We start from the raw sequence: 19,898 nt of genomic DNA on the forward strand, positions 1-19,898 counted from the left end.
GCCGAGGTAAAAATGGTTCATTTCCTAATATTATCAATGTAGCTCAAATGTTGCTTTTTTTCTTTTTTCTTTTTTGGACTCAAATGTAGGAAACACACTCGAAAATTTATTATGAAAAGTAATAGTTCTTTTATCTAATTTTTTAAGATTGTAGCAATTCACACAACATTGAGAACGAAAGTCTTGATGAAAGTGAGCTCTATTGTAAAGCTTTGAGTTCAGTTCAGTTCAGAGTTAGCTCTGTAGTTTTAGGTTGCTTTTCTTAAATTGTGTAAATTGATTCCTGTTCAAAGGGGTTAGACTCCCATATATGCTCTATTCTTAAGGTGTCACAATTAAATTTCAACTCTTTTATTATTTTCTATCGTACTATTAAATTTCTTAAACTCTCCAGCGGCCAGCCTAATCTTTTTGTACATTAATTGAACTGTGGTAAACTTCTTAGCTTGGACAGGCTTGTGAGCTAAAACTTAACTGTGAATTGTCGTCGACTAAAAGCTTAAAATAATTGTTATAAGAAATTTTGTGCCTGTCTCATCATTAACCTTGTGACCTAGTTGTGGGGAGCCCTGAAAAGATGGTCCCTATTTATTTATTATGGCCTAATTTAGCTGTTAGTTTGCTTTCCTTTTTAGATTCTCCCGTGACAGATTTTGTGTTTTCTAGCATTCTGTATTGGTGTACCAACAACACTTTCTCTAATATTTACAATCGTTGGTTAATAGATTCTGTCATCTTCTTTTATTTATTCATTTTCCTTATTCGATTTTATTTTTGTCTAATTTTCCCTTTCTATCTCATATACTCAAAAAGTTGCAGTTTTTGTCTTTCATGTCAAATGGTACTTTCCCCTCTGATGGAAGTTCTCAAAAATGGCAAGGTATGATGTATCCGGAATTGGGATAAACCTTAGGGAAATTCCTGACAACAATGGTGCAGTCAGGTTGAAGGTATTAGGGATCATCTTAGATGGTCCTGCTCATTCAGCTGGTGTGAGACAGGTGCCTATTAATGTTAATTATGCTTCTTTTTTCCTGTGAAACGACTATTCCCTTATGAACTATTTTATTGTTTATTTTTGTCAACATATATGTTGGTGTACTGTTTAACAGTGACATGCTTCAGTAAGGAATTTTATTTCAGTTAACTTAAATCAACATCATCCACTGTTGTCTCCAATCTCATTTGTCAGCTAGCTGTAATACCAACAAATTATGGAAGACTATGTAGCAATGACATGGTTATTGGGCAACACCATGTTGGTACAAAGGAGTACCAAAAACTGAGAATACAAAAAAAGAAAAGTTTTAAAACTTGATTAAATGAAATTTGAATTTCTAATATTTATTACTTATTAAATTTGAAAAATACAGAAAAAGAGAAGTAGCAAATATGATATGGGAAAAAGTGTAATGAACAATGACCAAACAATTAGAAAGCATTGTTTCAAATATCACTGAAAGATCCTTTTAAAAGGCTTTTTTGCAAAATGATATTGTCTCAATATTCTTTACCACTTTTTGGTAAATTTTCAGCAATATATTCTTGACATGGCTGACATATCAGCCGATATGTCCTTTTATGTGGCTTGATGCAAAATAATATTGTTCGCAAAATTTCTTTAATGTTTGTTGGCAAAAATTTCAGCCCTATGTTTTTTTAGCAAATTTCTAGTAGGACTTTTCCCTAGTTTTTACAATTGGTTAGCGATCATAAACATATATTATTTACATTGTTGTATGCATAAATTTCATTAATTATTTTAGATAATATTTTAAATCATCATAATACATCACGTCATCCGATGTAGCACTCTGATTTTTACTAATATATCCTCGATATTTTCTTGATATTCGCAATCATATATGAATTTTGGATGTCTGATATTTCCGTGATATGCGATATTTAAAACCTTGCTAGCAAGTAATTTACTAGGCAAATATATGAAAAGGAGTACCAAAAATCTAGAACACACAAAAAAACAATGTTTTAAAACTTGATTAAATGAAATTGATTTTTTAATATTTATTAATTATTAACTATGAAAAATGTAAAAAAGTAGAAGTAACAAATATGAGATAAGAGAAAAGTGCACTGAACAGTGACCAAACAACTAGCAAGCAATTTATTACTCAAAAATAAATAAATTCACTAGCTTTAGTCATAAAAAGTTCACTAGGAGGGAGAGTAGGAGGTTGTCATATTGAATTGGGAGGGAGATTGGGGAGGTGGCCATTTAGAGTTTGGAATCTAAGATTGGAAGTGGATTTATCATTAGTGTGTTTTAATTTATATTGATTTAAGTTAAATTATTTTGGAGGGAGTAGGGGGTGGGTTGGAGAGGGCAGTTGTAATGCGTTGGTTTGACCTAAATCATATATAATTGGTGCGCACATAATATTTTATGCGGATGTGTTCTCAAACTTACCCCTCATTATGTGGTTTGATCGCATAATAGGGTGAGTTTGCTTGATTCCAATTGGAAATAAGTTGCCTCCTATTATGCAGCCACGTGAAACATGTTTTTTGAACTATTTATATTTGAAGTGATGAGCTATGTTACCTAGGTACTCTGATATGAAGCCGTACCTATACCCAAACTACTTGGACACTCCTTGCATATACGTATACATTTATTCTGGAATGTACTCAATTATACAATACATGTTTTAGTTTAAAACTATCGTTGTGCAAATCCCCGGACCCCCCTCGAACTATCGTACAGTTCCTGCAAACCGATTCTTGGTAGGCTAGTCACTAGTGGTGAGACCTCCTTGCTAATTTGTGTCTTACCACTTCTATCTCTTGACAATTCATTTTCCTTCACGAACCATCAACTCATGCCCAATATCTTTTCTATGTATCCATACTATTTATTTAAGAAAATCCCCAATTGGCATGTGTATCACATTACTTGAAATTTTAGAAATGCATTCACACTTCGAAAAATCAAAGAAAATACTCTCACAACTTGGAGAAATCTACGTAAGGGCCTTCACATTTTGAAAAATCAAAGGAAACCTCATCTCAGTATTGCATAAATATAAGTAAATGTCCTCACACTTGAAAAATCAACAAAAATATCCTCGCACTCAGAAATCAGTGGGAAATGTTCTCGCACTCAGAGAACTCAACACAAACTTCCTCACATGGAAAACTCAATAGGAAAGCCCTAACAGTAAGAAAAATCCAATAAAAACAACAACAAACCATTCATTCCCTTCATAATTCGACGAAACCACTCCCCCACGTTCTTTGTCATTCGAGTATCATGTGCACTAGAATACTTACATATGAACCAATGAATGTGTATCCATGCGTATACTATAGAAAGACATGGACTTGATAACAAATAAATCCTAAAGGTCTAGGATATGAAGCATCAAAGAGAGAATACAAAATTAAAAATTTGCTGTAACATTTCCATCATAAGTAGTAAACAAAGGTTCTTTTTTGTTTCAATACAAACAGACAAAAATTTCTTTTCTTTGTAAGAGCCTACAAACAACCTTCAAAATTTAAACATTTCGTGCATTTGAGTGATTAGCTAGGGTATTATTTTGTCTCCCCCTTTTTTAGTCTTTCTTTTGTTAACTAATAGAGGAGATCCCATTGACAGCTATGACTGGGGACAAAAGGTCCATGCAACTTTGCACCAAGATTTAGGAAATTTTTTTCACTATTGTTTTCAGATCTTTTATGGAGGACCTTAATGCATTATGATTCGTGTCTTATGTTCAAGGAAATCTAAACTTTGTATTTGCATAAATTTTATAGTTTTAAACTTTTAATTTAGGGTAAGTTTCATTAAAACTATCATAAACTCTTAGAAGTTTTGCACGAAGGCCGAAACTATTGTAAAATTTTTTATTCGAGAAAACTACCTTGAAATTCTTTCACTAAACTATCATGCGTTATGGTTATGAAGGATAAGTTGTCACGTGCATTGGACGTGACAAGTTTGGACAATTTTTTAGTTATGTACTTTTAGATTTTACAATGTACCTCTTTACTATTTTTCAAGAATACTTTAGATCTTTTATACAATACATTAATGCTATTAATTAACAATTTCTAGTAGTTCATGGTATTTTTCTGTAGTTTTAAAAATTCATGGTAGTTTTCTTCAATAAAGAAGTTTATGGTAGTTTCTGCAAAACCTACAAAATGAATGGTAGGATTGTGAAATTTACTTGTTGTATATCATCTATATTACCGTCTACCTCGCCTATTTTCAATGATAGTTTAGATCTCTTATTCAATTTATTAACGCTGTTATCACCGATTAGCAATAGTTAATGGTATTTTTTTCTAGAATTTTAAAAATTCATAGTAGTTTTTCTGTTATCACCGATTAGCAATAGTTAATGGTATTTTTTTCTAGAATTTTAAAAATTCATAGTAGTTTTTCTCTAATGAAAAAAGTTTATGGTAGTTCGTGCAAAACTGGTAGTCTTGTGAAATTTACCCTTCGATATAAGAGATCAAAGAACACGCTTATTCTTATGTCCAGAGCATAATGCAGAAGTATACACTATCCACCTGTATCAAAGAGCATATTGCTTCCGAGGAGTTCTAAATAATGTTAAGAATTGAAGTTATATTATCATGGAGCATCATTTTCAAAGTGTAATCAATTGAGGACACAAGAGATGCTTCTTACAAGTATCCAATGACTACACAAAATATCTTGTGATAGATATATTTTGCAATGCGACCTTGTAACATATACACATAGCTTAGTGGATGGTCTACTTTTAATGGATCAAAGGAGCAACGAGATCATCAGAAATGGAATGGATGTTTGCTTGTAGTCATGCTTTTCTCCATATGATATATAAAATTTTTAGTTCTAAATAACATTTCTTATGGATGCTATAGTTAGTGAATTTCATTAGAATGTTACTCCCTCATGAGGATATTTTCTTTAATGCTTTGTCTCACACCTTCACCTTTATAAATGCTGCCACACTTATTTGGAATTGCTTTATTGACGAGGCATTCTGGCATAAACATGGCATGGAGTGTTAGGTGAGTGCTAACTCTTGAAGCTCTTGTACGTAGGTCACACTTGTTCTATTATTTTTTTCAGGATTTGCTTGTGTTGCTATTATCGTGTCCATATGTCTGTGTATGTTGGTACAAGTATGTCTATATCCCGCTATTTGGTATCTTGTTTGTTAGATAATGTTATATGTTTAACTATTTAAGTATTTGGTTATTGGGCATATGTAATGCTCTAATCTCTATTTAAGAGAGATTAGAGTTAGATGAAATATTGCCTTTTTAATTTCTCTACATGGTAACCAAGACGATATCTCGATCTTAAAGAACTTCTCTTTTAAGATCTTAGGACTTCTGAGGGGGTTTTTGTTGCAAGCACGACCTCCATGCCTCCTCTTGGTGGCTTTAGCAACCTTAACTTTAACAACCTCAGTCAAGAACCCTACCCTTTAGAAAAACCTTTTAAAGAACTGCTATTGTTCATCGTGGCACTATTGGCGATGAAGAGTAATCGTGATAATGTTCAATGTGAACGGTATAACTCTTGTATATTTCGCTGATTGCCTTCAACAACTTCAAATCTGATCCGAATAGATCTACATCAATGGGTTTATATTGCACATACATTAAATATGTGTAACATCGAATCAAATTCGTCTTTGACAGAGCCGTTCTAGAACTTTTTGGTCCTTTCCTTCTACAGATCAATCTAAGCTTTGTCTAGTCTGTGCCTTCTACCAATTGGGCGCCACTTCAATCACTCAAGCACAAATCTCCAACATTCTCTAACTGGCCTATTGGCTGACCCGTGTAAAGTTTGAACTGGCTACCCGTCTAGGATTTCTACTAACTTTCTCGCCTAGGATTTCTACTAGCTTATTTGCCTAGGATTTCTACTAGCTGTCCGCCTAGGGTTTTTACTGGGTTACCCATCAAGTGTTTCACTAGCTTACCTACCTAGGGTTACTTCTCCCCTCGATATGTTCTTATATTGAGAGTCTTCTATTCTGGTTGGCTGATTATCTACTTATCATAAAAATGAGGATTTAGTTGTGATTTTTGTGTGACACTCTTTTGGCTGTTGGCTTATGCCCGAGTTATATCTAGCCATGAATATGATTATACTTTTTGGTTGCTACTTTGTGAGATTTATTTCTTGCTTGATGGTTACTTCGAATGAAGCAAACAAATATATGATATTCTTCAACTGCTCAGGACAGAGTTAACTTGATGAAAACTCTTCTAAGTAGTTATTTTGTTCTCATATGTAACAAGTTGGTCATATATAATATATATGCTCTAGCTTAATGGGGAGTGTTAGATGATGTAATATGTTTAACTATTTAGGTATTTGAGTAATTGGGGATATGTAACCCTTCTAATCTCTATTTAAGAAAGATTAGAGTTAGATGAAATAATATCTTTGTTTTTTCTATTTCTCCACATCGTTCATTTAAATTTGTCAATTTTAGTGCAATTTAGTTATTGGGTTAGTTGGAATAGACTCATCTTGATTACTATCCAGTTGTATACCTATATACTAAACTCCTCTACTCAATGTAGTTGGAATAGACTCATCTTGATTACTATCCAGTTGTATACCTATATACTAAACTCCTCTACTCAATGGCATTTTATCTTAGTATTTCATAACATGGTATCAGAGCCAGAGTACTTTCTTGAAATTGGAGTTGCTTATCAGAAACTTGGTTACTTCTCTCCTAGAGGAAGCATGCATTAGATCTTCTCGAGGAGGCTAGTCTTTAGGGTTACAAATTGGTTGACACTCTGATGGAAGCAGATGTGAATTTTTAGGATGAGGAATAAAATCTTTTTGAGGACACTAGGCAGTATAGGAGGTTGATTAGCAAATTAATCTTATAGTCACTCGACCTGATATATATTTTGCTGCTGGATTTTTGAGTCAGTTCATGCACATGCCTAGAGAGGTTTACTGGAGGGCAACCATGAGGATCCTTGCCTATATGACTATATCAAAAACTCTCCTGGAAAGGGATTACTGTACAAGAGCAATGATGCATACTACTTGTGAGGTGATATGGTCGAAGAATTTGATGACAAAGCTTAGTTTTGTTTACCCAGGACCGATGCCCATGAATTGTGATAAACAATACCTATTTTTCATTGAAAACAAAGCACGTAGCTATTGATTGTCATCTGATTAGGGATGCTATAATGAAGGGGGTGATTTGCACTCCGTTTACTTCTTCTTCAAAATGGTTGGCAGATATTTTCACCAAGGTTGCTTCTTCTAAGGTGGTATTTTTTGAGTGTAGCAAGCTAGTCATGATAGATATCTACGCTCTAGCTTGAGGGGGAGTGTTAGTTTTAGAGTAGTTTACTTATTGGGTTAGTGATTTTAGACTTGTCTTAGTTACTTGTCTTAATTACTATCCAGTTGTATTTTTATATACTACACTCCTCTACTCATAATATTTTATCCCAGTATTTCAGAACAAAATTATATAGTTTTTTTGAGAGGTATTTAGTCATTTGTTGCTTATGAACTTTATATTATCTTAAGGGGGATGAACTCTTGTCTGTAAACGGAGTTGATGTCAAGGGGAAATCGGCATTTGATGTTTCCACTATGCTACAAGGCCCGAAGGAAACATTTGTTACTATTGAGGTTGTGCTCTCAAAAATAACTAATGAATGAAAAGTTTGATGGTATGTTGATTTCCATTCACTGCTCAGACCGTCTGTTGTAATATGTAAAATGCAGGTGAAACATGGAACTTGTGGTCCAACTCAAAGCATTAAAGTCCAAAGGCAATCAATTGCTCGAACTCCAATATTTTATCGTTTAGAAAAGATGGAGAATGGAAATGTTTCAGTTGGATACATACATATCAAAGAGTTCAATGCATTGGCTAGAAAAGACTTGATTACTGGTACATTTGCTTTATTTCCATATCCGTTCAATGCATACATATTAACTTTGGGAAGAAATGTTAATTTTTCTGTAGATATTACATTGATACAATTCGAATAGTAATAATGTGCACACCATTAATTTAATATTCACTTTATGCCACACGTAAATTCTTCTAATTATTGGACACCTACATTTAAGACTGTTTCCAATATCCATAGGATCTGCTACAACACTGATCTATCCCTTTTTGAACTTCCTAATCCACTGTAATAACAAAGGCAATAAACTGTTTAGATAATGGTTTGCTACATAAAAAAAATTCATTTAATCATCATGCACATAATCTATTGATGTTAAACATGGGTGAAAACTGAAGATTCTTTTTAGATGCTAAACTTAATAAAAGAATAATTTGTAGACAGGTGAATGACAGACATTGGAAGAGTCTACGGGCGTCAGAATGTTGATAGAAAACATAAAAATTAGATCAAACTCCTTTTTGATATTTACCTCATCTCGCAAGCAAACAAATTTCCTCAATAAAGAAGATACTTTCCAGAGATGGAAGGAGAAACTGATGCCGATGATTTCTTTCTTTGTTGGTGCCATTTCGTCATGGTCTCTCAGTATCTTGCGTGATGTGACTAAAGAAAAGTGTCGTCGTCATAAAAACATTTCAACGAGGATGATGGTGTAATACTTGGGCATGACCAAGATTCTGGTATGGGCATGTCTCTAGTGGCCATTGAAAGATGTGGAGTCAGTATTTATGATGAAGGCTGCAAAGCATGAGGAGGCAGGAGGGTCAGTTTGTATTGATTGATGAAATTAGGATCTTCAGTGATGGAGTTCGAGGTACCTGGAGTTTACACATGCATCAAGGAGATGGTGGGAGTTTCATGAGAAGTTTTAAGAGTATGTCTCTGATTGGATCATGTGGAAAATCCTCCATCAGATTCTTCATTTTTCTACAGAGCGTAGAAATATTATTAATAATGCTTGAAATTTCCAAAAAAAATATATATATATATATATAGAACGAGAGAGAGAGAGAGAGAGAGAGAGAGAGAGAGAGAGAGAGAGAGAGAGAGAGAGAGAGAGAGAGGTAAACAGTTGGACTATAGTAGAATTGCAAATGTAAAAACTCACTTGGAATGATACCAACCAATGGTTGCATTGGCCAAGTTGGACCAAGTTTCACTTGAAAACTGGTTAGGTTGAAACTGAACTCAACTTGAGATGCATGATTTGTAGAGCAAAGGTTGAGTTTCCCATGTTGGACCCAGGCTCACGTGAAAGATAGTTCTATTCGGGTTAGGGTTGAAACTGAACTCATGTTGACGTGCCTGGTTTGCACAATGACAGCTGAAGAATCTTGCATCTTTAGAGGAGTGTTGGGATTTGTAGTTGGTTTGGAAGCGGCAACTTGTGACTAAATAAGTTCAAGAATATTATTCTTGTCCTGTTGTGTATAGTTTTTATTAGAGACTTATCCAAGCAGATGCTTATTTAAAGCACATGGTAGATGTGTTAGCATAAATATTAAGAAGGATAACTCTGACACATGGAAGCCCTATTGTTGGATGTTGGGCCTTGGGTGAGAGGTAGTCATATATTTAGGATGGTCGATTTTTCCTTCCCAGATTATCGGCTATAACTTGAAATGAGTAGACATATTGAACGATGAGAATGCAACATAGATATTTTTATTAGTGACTGATCTTTTTTCAGCTTTATTGAATAATCAGCATTGTGTCTTGCATTCTAGCCTTTGCTTCCTGAATCATCATTAATCATCTTTACATAATAACAATAGGAGACTATTTACAAATTGCAGCGCTGAGACGCCTTCAAGAATCTGGTGCTTCTTACTTTGTTTTGGATCTCAAAGATAATCTTGGTGGACTCGTGCAGGTATGTTAGGATCTTATTATTTGCTTCGTTCACAGTTCAGACTAGATACATTTATATAAGTCCAACTATCAGAAATATCCTTCCTTTTACTTTCCTAGTGCATTGAATTGTTTAATATGATATTGTAAGTGTAATTATTGGCTTTTGATCCAATAATATGTAAGTTAATGAAGATAACCAATTATGGCTGTGACAGATGCATAACACTGCAAAAGAAAGCATATGCTTTGAAGTTTATTTGGAAAAATGAATGTGGTAGTTGTGGGCCTTACTGCTCCCTGTTGTCTACTGGATGATTTACTTCACTCAGAGTTCATGTTTCCATTAGTTGTCTGTTTTTCACTAATACAGCTTCTGTGAAAGATATAAGCTGGCAAGTTTTATTGACTTATTTATCATAAATTTGTGAAATCATTTGGATATTGAGAGCTAAAATCATGTTATCCCAAGCCAGAGTCATGTGCTCTCTTGTTCTAGAGTAAACATCACTATGGAATTGACAAATGCCATGCTTTCTAAAGGCCTGCTTGGAAAAATGTTTCAAAGCGGGGCAGGATTGAATTTGGCTTAAACTAGGTTGCAATTGGTTCATGAGAGGGGTGGTGGCAGTGGTGGTTTGAACAGAGAGAGGGGTGGCGGCGGTCGTGGTTTGAAAAAGAACCTGTTTAAACCCAAAGTTTGGCTTGGGCCAAGTCTGGCCCAGTTTTAGACAAACACAGACATAATCAAAAGTGGTTCAGGATCAGTCTTGGCTTAGTGTTGAAGATTTGCTAAATTCACCCTAACGTCTACACAAAATCTGAACCAACCTGTACTTACTTTTTATATTGCCTTCATCCTGTTATTAATATTACTAAGTATTGTTCTGTTCTTTTGACTGTAATACTGTGATTACTATTATGTGATGTTGGAGAGAAATCATGCAGAAATCAGTCAGCTCTACTACACAATCGGCTATGAAGAAACGTAGAAGATCGTGTTTTTAAGGTTAAAAGAGAGTCTAGAACAAATTTATAAACCATGACCCGACTCTTTGGTTAAACTTCTGGCTTTTAGGGTCTGCTTCTTTCAAATTAGTGATACACCATAGGCTGGTTGGTTACTAAAGGACTAATCGTGTAACCACCGAACTTCTCATCTTTAGTTTCATAAAGCTATTAAAAAAACTATCATGAAGTCTAAAGCTCATGGTCGCTATCTGGAACAAATAATGTTAATGGTAATTCTCTGAAAACAGTGAAATTCATAGTAGGTTCTTATAATTTACCCTTGCTATATTCAAATCTTTCTTCAGTTTAAGCCCTTCATTTTATCTACAGAAGCCGTGCCCTTGGCAAGTAAATACTTCATGAGGACCTGTAAGTCTTTTATCATTTCATATAATATTTTTTTTCTGTAGTCAATCAATGCCTCCAGTATATGTGCAATGAATTTTATAGTTGAATGCTTGCAATTAATAAAATTTTGATATGATTCTACTAGAAGCCGTGTCCTAACTTTTGTATTTATTTTTCTTGATAACCACATATCTACTTTTGCATTGCTCATACTTGTGATACAACTCTGGTTACTTGATTTTGATATTGCCATCATTCTCTTTTGTAGACTGGCATTGAGGTTGCTAATCTCTTCCTGACGAGAGGAGAAACGGTACGCAATCTTCTACTTGTAGACACACACACACACACACACACACAGACTAGACACAGAGAGAGATATATGAATATGTGCATGTGCGTTCGTGTCGTAATCATCCTATTTGCAGTGTAGGAGAAATTTCTGTGTTCCCTGTGCTATTTGCATGAAAAATTACTATCCAATAGTGTGAACATTCCTTCATATGCCAAAAAGAATGTCTTTTTACCCTGTGAAATACCATATTACTAAAATAAATTTAGAAAACTACACTGCAAACCTAGCTGCTTGCTTATGTTTTTAATACAATCCAAAATAAATTCGTTGCACATCTGGTATTTTGAATGTCAGTTCAGTGTAGCCCCTTTCTGATACCTGCAAAGAACTACCATTGTCTGTTATTCACCTTCACAACACAGTTCTCTTTGCATATTCCCAATGTCAATTGGCCTTCCTTCATATTGATGTTCTGCCACCAGCTTCTAGTTGTGTGAAAATCACTGATTTTTTTAATGAAGGGAGAAGATTGTATTATACTTTTGAAGTTCATCATAGGGTCCTCTATGACAATCTGGCTAGGATGCCTATTTCAGTTTACGGGAATAAGCTCTTCTAGGTTTACTCTGATATGGTTATGAAATAGTTCTTTGCACGTCATACGTCCTTATTCTTTTGTGGACGATGGACTCATTGATATTAATGCCTATTTCAGTTTAGCTGCATCCCGTCAAAGTTGAGGATGAATTTTGTTCTTAGCTAATTTAGCAGGCTATCAAACAGACTTTTCCTCTTTAGTGGTTATAGTCTATGATCTGTTATTACTTTCATATTGTTTAATATTTTTTGCCAGGTCATCTATACTGTTGGGAGGGACCCACAAGTACAGAAAAGGATTATTGCAGATACTGCGCCTGTGATTACAAATCCTGTCATTGTATGCCCTATTGCCCATAAGTCTTCTAAATTCAACTCTCACAGTTTTGTACAGTGCATGATATTGTTTTGCAAATTGTGTTGCCTGTATCTTTTTCATCTGAAAACTCTAATAAGTTGCTTGTTGCTAAAGTCTTGTATATGAAAACCATAAATCTGTTGTTGGAAAATGACATGCAGTGTTTGCTTTTTTTATTATTATAATATTTAAAGTTTGTTAATTTTTAAGCTTCACATGAGGGGTTTGAAAATATATGCAGTCGATGTTGGTCGTCATAAAATTTTGCATTCCTACCTCAGGCAGAATTTAATACATCAACTTCAAATTTTCTGGGTGCAATTGTGTCTATCAAAACATCTACCTTTTAAAAGTTTTGGTTCATGTCTACACCCTGACAAATTGCAGTTTCTTGTGTTTACTGTATTCTTGTCCCATGTAGACTCGGTTGTGGCAATGACCGACCTTGATGCCCATTCTTGTCTTTCATCTTGAATAAACCTATTGTAGATAGCGAGTCTGTCTTTTACGTTCAGTTATTATTATGAACCATGAGTATGAGGAAAAGCATTTTAAGGTTAAGTATAAATATGGGAATGATAAGTATATTAGATTGTATATACAAGAACATAATATCTATTCAGTGTTCTTGGAGATTCTATTTTATGACAATGCTAAATATATTCTAGAGATTCCCCAGTAGTATTTGTGCAAAATCATGAAATGCTGGCTCTGTGGGAAATTCGTAACAGATAGAGCTTTGGGGACTATATTTACAAGAGCGTTAGGTAATAAGAACTTGTTAAACATGTGAAATAAGCATTTCAATGATGTAAATATTTAGATAAACTAGATGAGCATAACTTTCTCCACCAAAGTTCCTGTTTCAGTGCAATGCTTATCTAAGGCGCGCGCCTCATGTGCCCTGCAATGCTGGGCGGCAGAGAAGCGCTCCGTATCTGATGTGGCAATGACTTTTTATGCCTCATAAGTGCCATGTGCAAGGGCATTTGGCATAGGGCTCATGCAAGGCATAGTCTCATATATTTTTGTTCTTTAAACATTATCGAGACTTTATACCCGATAAGTTATCGATAGTGGATAGCGTCGTTTAGCGGTGAGGTACGACTAAGGCTGTTTGCACCTATAGCGGCAAAATAACAGCAAATAGCAAATAGTCAAATAGCGATCAAATTTGAATATAATTAAATATTCTAAAAATAAGAAAAATTACAGAAAACAAAAAAATGCTACAAATGCATATTTGATGATTTATAGAGATCCTAAGCATAAAATATATGTGTAACAATTGCATAATATTAACAAAGTACTATAAAGAATAAAAAAACATACTTTATCAAAAAGACCGTTATTTGTTCCATTCCTTCAACTTTCAAGTATCTAATACAAAAATTCTCAACAATCGAAAACCATTGATTAGTAAAGCCATCATTATAATAACTATTCAAAACTTGACGTAAAAATAGAATCTTCAAGCATAGATAAATGAGCAAAGCAAGATAATGTCATATTAGATAATAACAGACTATAGAGGGAGAGAACCGGGGGGGGACTGGCGGCTAGGGTTTTTCTCTTTTGTGGCTGCGAATGAGAGAGAGAGAGAGATCTAGTAGGGGTTTAATGATAAAACGGGTTGGTAGGGTAGAATATAAAAGCTATCCACTAAATAAAAGTAGGTTTTAGCAGTTAAAAGCGCTAAAAACTAGCTATGACTTGCAATCACGAGCAAATAGCAGTTTTGGCTGCTATTTGCTACCGCTTTCGCTGATAGCATAGCGATAGCCCGCGCTAATGCTATGAAAACTGATTTAGCAGTGCTATGCATCACTATTTACAATAGTGGTACCCGATAGCCCATGTGTGCCAAAAAGAAAAATAAAGCCATTAGGCCATTTTAGTAGCTCAACTGAGGACCCTAACTCATTCTTCTTTACTAGTTGATTTTACTTCGATATTACTTTTGATTTGGCCTTTGAATCGGAAAACTATGAACTTTACTACTATGGTTGGTGCTATCCCGTAGGTGTGATGCCTTGAAATTTACCTGAACCTTTCGTCTCTTGATTATCCTTCTCCTCATCAATCCCAACTCATCTTCCCTCCAAAAGAATCCCCAACATTCAGCTAAAAAAAATGTCACTGGTCACATATGCCTTCATTTGTGTTCATTGTCCATCTTCCCGTTGGATCTTGCATCCTTATTCATCGTTGTCAGATTCCCCTTTGCTGCCAATTCGAAATTATGTCAAGATTGAAGCCCTCGCTCCATTCCCTATCACACTATGTGGTTTTTTTTCCGTAATGAATGGAAGATAAATATATTTGTTGCTATGAAACAGATGTGGCACTTAAATAACTATAAATTATTATTATCAAATGTACATTTCTCCTTAATAAGAGATACAGAGCGAAGGTATAAATTCAAGTTGTTTCAAAGAATATCAACAAGTATCCGGGAGCAGCATGGTGGCATTCTTTAAGACCTAAAATTATGCCAGTAGAGAAATTTTGACTGCTTTAATGGTTCAAGCATGTAACTAAAGAGAATAAAGCAATGCTCAATTGCTTCTGCTCCTCAACCGAGCTCCTCATCCTTTAACTTTTTCCTCAAGCTTTCGCTACCCGTGACGTCAAGAACCATGTTTCCTCTCCGTCGTCTCAACATAACATTTTCAAAAATTCCTAAACTGCCAATGTCTTCTATCTGTTCATTTTCTATTTTCTCTCATTAATCCATGAATCATGGTTCCAACTTTCATCCCCTTGCTCAACTGCTGCATGTCTCCCTCATAGCCGACCTCTCCTCCTTCACCTCGTCGCTTTCCACTGCTTACCTTCACCTTTGGGTCTCGTCAGAGTGGGCTAGTGTGGGGCAAGAACGGAGGTGCACGCGAGGGGAGGTGACATGATGTAGCGGTTGAGAAAGGTGGACAGAGTTGTTATTCTATGTTTTTGTGCATGATTGTCACCCTTTATATTAAAAAATTACAATTTTTTTTTAAAAATTTTACAAATACATATTTGATGATTTATAGAGATCCTAAATATGAAATAGACATGTAACAATTATACAATATAACAAAGTGTTGTATAAAATGAAAAGATGTGTTTGTTTATTAAAAAATTGTTAATTGTCCTATTCTTTCAACTTTTAAGTTCTTTTGTAGAGTAGAGTTTTGCTGGGCTTCATTGAGGTGTGTCAGTAGGTTTTGTCGAGGTGATGGAGGGCTGCTAGAAATGAAACTCAGTCAAAAGGAGGCGCTGGAGAGCTTCGTAGATGGGAGGACTTGGAGCTTCGATGCTGTGGTGAGGTGGATAGCAAGGGGGAGATCAAGAGAGATGAAAGGAGGTGGCACCACAATTTATTTCTAGTTTTTTGTTCTAGATAGACAGAGATGAGAGGAAGAGAGAGAATTAGGAGATTAGACGTTTATTAAGTAAAGCAGGTTTAAAGTGGGTTGGATTCAGGTCATCTATGAAGCACGGACACGTGCACGGCGACACGGACACGACACGGACACGGATACGGCAAAACCCCAAAAAATAGGATACGGCGACACGGCTAGATTTTTTAATTTTCACTACTTTCATCTTGAGCATATAAAATACAAGAGAATAAAGTTCAATTTGCAACTAGTTCAATGACTACAAAATACTAAGTTACTAACATTGCAAAAATATAAAAATTACACTCAAAAGCATATCTTAAAATAAAGTTTTCAAGTTGAAACATCAAAAAGATTATTCTATGGATTCAACTCTTTCATCCTCATCAAACACAATGGCCTCCATCGTGGGCTCGTCAAGAGAAAGGGCAGCAACATCTAACATGCCGGCTCCTTGAAATGAGTCGAAGGCATCTCCACTAATATCCCACATTCTTGATTCCCCTTCCATATACTCTTCCGAATTCCGAGAAAGTAAACGAAGGTTAGTGTGAACATAAACAAGATCCTCCGCCCGTGTCGGGGTTAGCTTGTTCCTCTTTAAGGAGTGAATGAAACCATACATACTCCAATTCCGTTCACAACAAGAAGAGGAACAAGGTTGGCCTAGAAGCTTTATAGCTAATGCTTGCAAATTTGGAGCACTTGCACTATAAAGAAGCCACCATGACTTTGGATCCATATGTCCTCTATCGGAAAGAGAATCCGGATCACCAAAAGCCTCCAAAGACCCCACAAACTTAGCATATTCCAAGTTCACCACCAATCGTTCATCGGGGTTAGGATAATATCTTCTTAAGCACTTTGATCTTTCTGTAGAGATCTCAAGATCTTGATTTGGAGGTTGCCGATTGACGTTCTCATTGAGCCATGTGGAATGATAGTACCTATGTTTGTGAGAAGAAATTCATGTATTAAAATTAATTGAAATATTCGCATTAAAGAGTAAAATGTGAAATATTACCTTGGAACTAAAGAGTGTGCCAAGCACTGAAGCGGGGTGTTGCCCTTGTTCCATCGATCCACCAAGATCTTGTGAACCACCTCATAAAAAGGAGATTCCTCGTTATCCCTTTTACCCTCATGCCTGTAAATAGCTTGCTTCACCTTCTCAATCATTGTATCCCACATATCATACACCAAATGAAGACATGGTGTATCGGTGTCGGTGACCCTTATCATTTCATAGATTGGGCCGGTGAAGTCAAGAATAAAATCTATCTTGTCCCACCACAAATCATCGAGGACTTTCTCTTTCACAAATTGAGCTTTCTCCACATCATCGTCTCTATATAAGCTCCATCGATCACTAAGGACCATGTCTTGGAGGCCTCTCTTGACGACCTTAAACCTCTTCAACATAATAATCCACGAGGCAAATCTTGTGTCGGCAATTGATAGGAGCTTCATCTTGGAAAAATCATTGAATATGGAAAGCCGCATAGAGTGGTTCATGATAAAATTCTTCATAAACAATGCATCATCGGAGATCTCTGTAATCCAATGTAATTGTGCATAAGCCACGGCATTTGCTTCCGTGTTCTTAGCCGCACAAATATTCTTGACAGCAAGATTGAGTATGGACTACACAAGGAGTCCAAAATATGTGAGGCCAAGTTTGCTCCACAAGCCCTCCCGCGACCTTGCATGCTGAAGCATTATCGGTTATGATTTGGATGACATTTTTCGGTCCCACCTCTGTGATGCACTTTTCTAGCTGTGTTTGGATAAAATACTTATTCTTGACTTCTCCCTCGGCATTTACGGCATTCAAGAACATTGGCTTACCACCGTTATAAAATTGATGATGGGTCTTCTTTGTGCATCCGCCTACCCATCACTACAAATGAAGACCCCATTCTGTTGCCATGTGTCCTTGATGGGATCCATCAACCTCTCTACGTGAGTTTTCTCACGTTGTAAGATAGTGGTCCTCATGGAATTGTAACCAGGAGGCTTGTAGCCAGAAATTGGATTGTTTGCGGCATATGCAAAAGCTTTGGCATAATATGGATTCCTTGTCAAGTTGAAGGACAATCCCCCGGTGAAGAACATCCTACCAATCAATGCATCCAATTCCTCCCTTGCTCCCATGTTGAATGCTTGTTCCACGGTATTAGGCCCCCTCCTCCTCTTAAATCCACCTGCATCAATCGGCATGCTTGCACTTGCACCTACACCGGCCGTACTTGCAGTCGAAGATGTAGGAAAAACTGACATCTTAGGCCTAGAAGCCATCAACCTCGCCTCTGCTTGATCCAACGTCCTTTGAAACTCCCTTAAATTTTCAGGGGTTAACTTGGAACACATCTTAATTCTAGTCCCGCTTATCCTCAAGAGGTGATTTTTAACTCTTGAGTGTGAACCGGTAAAATCATCTCTGCAATAGTTACATCTCCATCTCCAATTTCCTCCCGCCGTTCCCCCCCTTTTCTCCAATTTGGTAACATATTTTCAAAGCGGACATTTGTCATCTTATACTCCACTGCTACTAGAACCCCTTTCTTGTTCCATTTCTGTAAAATACAAAAGCAATAACAATAAATTAAAATCAGATCTAGTAAAACAGTAACAAAAAATTACTGTCCTAATTGACACCTAACTGTTTTACCCTAATTAACAAGCAACAGCAAAGCAGTAAGCATAAATCACTTTACTAGTTAACTTCTAACAGTAAGACAATAACCAGAAATCACCGAAATTAGCATATTAATTAACCCAACAGCAGCACAGTAACCGAAATCAGCATATTAATTAACCCATGTGCAGCACAGTAACCATTGCCAGTATTTAAATTAACCCAACAGTAGCATATTAATTAATCCCCAACAGTAACACGGTAGCCAAAAAAAAATTAAAACAGCGTCACTTTGGAAGTAGTGGGGGTCACGTTGGATCTCTGAGAGAGAGTGGGAGAGAATAGTAGGTTGTCGGGTGAGTGGGAATTGAGTGGGGTTTTTTTAATGTAAAGGAAGTTCACGGGGGCTCTTGTGTGGTGAGAGGGAGATAAAAGAGAGAGAAGGAGAGAGGGAGAGAAAGAGCTGAGAGAGAGAAAGAGAGAATCAGAAAGAGATGAGAGAGATCGATCGGGGGGGAGAGAGAGAGAGCGACTGAGAGAGAGAGAGCGAGAGCGACTGACCTTGGATGATCGACGACGGCGACGAAGCTGACGGGGATGATCGACGAGGAGGAGGAGGACGAGACTGAGAGCTGACGACGAGGACGAGACGAGGACGAGGACGAGGACGAACTATTGATCGCGGGTAAGTTTTGATTTCTGACGAGTGACGACTAGGGTTAGGGTTTTTGGTTTCTTTAACTTTGAAATTGGGTTTCGGGTTTGGGTTTCGGGTTTGGATTTCGGTTCTGGGTTTTGCCGTGTCGCTGCGGCGAGTCGAGCCGTTGACCCGTGTTGCCGCCGTTTACCGCGTGTCCGACGCGTGTCGAACGCGTGTCGAACGCGTGTCCGCGTCCGACGCGCGTCGGAGACGGACTCGCCGGCTGTTTTGAAGAGTCGGTGCTTCTTAGCAGGTCATGTCTCAACATAGAAATAAAAATCCGCTTTTTAAAAAGTAGATAAAAGCCTTAAAAGCGCATTAAATTTAGTGTTGCTCATTATTGACCGCTTTTCTAGACACTTGGCCATTTTTGCAAGTGAAAAGTGTCGTGGTCGCTCTTCACCTCTACTTTTGGCCAAAGCTTCGCAGATGCTATTTGCTATCCCTAAAAGCGTCACTATTGTGCTGCTTTGGCTGCATTTTAAACACTGATAAACGTTATCTCTGAGCATAAAATTTTCACCTTTGTTCATTCATGTTACTTTGTATGTTTCAATCTGTGCTATTAAATGTTAATGTTATTAATAAATTGTTAGTTTCCCTAATAAAATATCATCTTTACTCATAAAACTGTTACATTTGTTCATAAGTTGTTATGTATGTTCCTAAAATTGTTACCTTAATTCATATAAATGTTACCTCTGTTCATTAAATGTTACCTTGGGGGGTTATTCATTGGGACATTTGGGGGGATAATGAGATAATTTTTT

The 19,898-nt window shown here is 36.3% G+C and overlaps 1 protein-coding gene across 5 annotated transcripts in view; it reads left to right on the plus strand.

Moving 5' to 3' along the window:
* LOC109840450 (carboxyl-terminal-processing peptidase 1, chloroplastic-like) overlaps nt 1-19,898 on the plus strand; it is a 38,847-nt gene that overhangs the window by 656 nt on the left and 18,293 nt on the right. For 2 of the 5 annotated variants that reach the window (XM_020409109.1, XM_020409108.1), the window contains exons 1-6: nt 72-1,001; nt 7,550-7,654; nt 7,751-7,919; nt 9,741-9,817; nt 11,423-11,467; nt 12,303-12,386. In XM_020409109.1, the coding sequence (XP_020264698.1) occupies nt 873-1,001; nt 7,550-7,654; nt 7,751-7,919; nt 9,741-9,817; nt 11,423-11,467; nt 12,303-12,386 (609 nt within the window). In that variant the 5' untranslated portion in view covers nt 72-872. Of the gene's footprint in view, nt 7-71; nt 1,002-7,549; nt 7,655-7,750; nt 7,920-9,740; nt 9,818-11,422; nt 11,468-12,302; nt 12,387-19,898 lie in introns of those variants that run through there. The other 3 variants (XM_020409107.1, XM_020409106.1, XM_020409111.1) reach the window with 2 other exon arrangements.

The sequence above is a fragment of the Asparagus officinalis genome, chromosome 5, assembly GCF_001876935.1.
Source record: "Asparagus officinalis chromosome 5, Aspof.V1, whole genome shotgun sequence".
NCBI lineage: Eukaryota > Viridiplantae > Streptophyta > Magnoliopsida > Asparagales > Asparagaceae > Asparagus > Asparagus officinalis.